Source organism: Carassius auratus, unplaced genomic scaffold (genome assembly GCF_003368295.1).
Source record: "Carassius auratus strain Wakin unplaced genomic scaffold, ASM336829v1 scaf_tig00215714, whole genome shotgun sequence".
Classification (NCBI taxonomy): Eukaryota; Metazoa; Chordata; class Actinopteri; order Cypriniformes; family Cyprinidae; genus Carassius; species Carassius auratus.
Genome location: NW_020528208.1, coordinates 15,001 through 16,884, shown reverse-complemented (window position 1 = coordinate 16,884; position 1,884 = coordinate 15,001). Strand labels below are relative to the sequence as shown.

The 1,884-nt window shown below is 35.1% G+C and overlaps 1 protein-coding gene across 1 annotated transcript in view; it reads right to left on the bottom strand.

Annotated features, from left to right (window-relative positions):
* Window positions 1–488: 488 nt before the first annotated feature.
* The window catches only part of LOC113095404 (NT-3 growth factor receptor-like), a gene marked incomplete at its 3' end in the record, with an annotated part of 10,968 nt that continues 9,572 nt past the window's right edge, over window positions 489–1,884 (bottom strand). Inside the window, exons 8-9 of the mRNA XM_026260920.1 lie at window positions 1,128–1,195; window positions 489–613 (exon numbers count right to left, since the gene is read on the bottom strand). Of these exons, the coding sequence (XP_026116705.1) occupies window positions 489–613; window positions 1,128–1,195 (193 nt within the window). The remainder of the gene's footprint in view (window positions 614–1,127; window positions 1,196–1,884) is intronic.

Sequence of the window (1,884 nt, the reverse complement as noted above, 5' to 3'; positions counted from 1 at the left end):
CCAGCAATGCATAGGCTTTGGACTTCAGACAAACCCAAGGGAGTCCATCCAGCACAGTGACATGAATCCTATTTAGAGACCAAAAGCGTGGCTGAAACTCCATCAGGCTCATCATTCCTTGAAATCGGTAAATACGACACCCATTATAACTCAGTTTAATGAACAATTAAATATTTACATACACATCTGAACTCCCAAAGAAAAAATGTATCAGTCCAACCCGATAACTTTGCCGTTGCTAAATAATTCCAAAATTTATAAATTACCAAAAACTCCAAGAAAGCTCAAACTTAAGAGTTTGATTCAGAGCAGTATTGTTATAAACATATTGGAAAAATGTTGCATATGCATTTATGCATTTCCCCTTCCTTCCTACAACAACGAGTTTTCTGGTAATTAAATACTGGAATTCAGATTAATGTCACAGCTTCACTAATAACACATGTTGCCACAGTTTCCTGCTGTAATTAGTTTACACTGGTCTTTACCTTATCATGATCCATAATCTTTTGAGCGCTCTTGCCATATTTGTTGCATTAGCACAAACATAGTACTGAGCAAGGACTGAGTAACGCAGTGCGAAGCCAGCCAAGCCAACTCGCATAATCGATACCTAGAGGAGCAGGAAACACAACATTTAATTTAATTGAAAGAACCAAAATATGAAATGAGAGCCAAATTTATAACAGTCTAAACCGGTTTAGCACTTAGCTTAGCTCTTAGCAGCTCAGCAGTTATAAAGGATTACTGTATTTTTTAAAACTGAATATTGGCAGTACTGCTTACTGCACATGGTAATAAACTGTTTACTTGCCTTAATTAGAAGAAAATCTTACATTGTTGTCACATTGTCTCATTACACTGCATGTTTAATTCACACTGTAAATGTTTTAGCTATTTTTACTTAATATTCAAAGTCTATGCAAAAAACTCAAATGGGTAAAATAATAGGTTATCATTAACAAATTTTTTGATGAAAGGCTGTACAGAAGAAGGTTTAGGTGTGTTTTATAAAAATGGCTAACCTCATTTATTATAATTTATTAGCATTGCATCTTGGGAAATGGTATGCTAAGTTGCACATTTTGGCCAATTAGAGTCCAGCAACGACTGAACTTTGCGGGTACGGTCGGCCACGGGTCTCCAAAATGGACCAGTGCAGGACTCTGTGGCCAATATAGGTCATCTGGGTATTCTACATGTACGCACAGATAAAAAATATGCATTCTGTTTACTTTCTACACACTGCAGAAATAGTAGTAATGCTAGCATGCTAAAAACATTAGCTTATTTGATAATATAATAATTTGTAATGTAAAATGATATTTACAGTCTTTTATGAGGGAACTACAGTACAGGAATGACATAACTAACAACTTAAAATGCGTCAAATATTTCAATCTAATCTTGTGTCTCAAGCAGAAGGAAAAATGCAATTTTATAGCAAACCTACGAGCATGTCTTGACTTGTTTATGTGATTTGTATTGATGTCGTAATCATGAGGGGTTTATGTAATTGAGTCATAAGTTTGCATATGGCAGCGGTAGATTTTGATAAATTGCATGAAAAGAGAAGGGCAAAGTATAAAAAAGAAAAAAAAGATTATAATAATAATTCAGGGTTAGGTGTTGTAAGAGATGGCACAGCAAGATATACTACCTTATGGGAAATACAAAGCATACAACTTAATATAATGTCTAAATGCTCCAGATCAACACCAAATAAAGACATATAAACATTAAATCGAAGCAGTCAAAGTGCTGGAATAAAGCTATCAGAAGCAAAAAGCTTTTCCCCATAGTTAGGACCTCCAAACAACTGAGGGCCATGCTCAATCTTTGTGCTTGTGCCCGAGTCACTATTAAAACCTTCAGATGAGAATA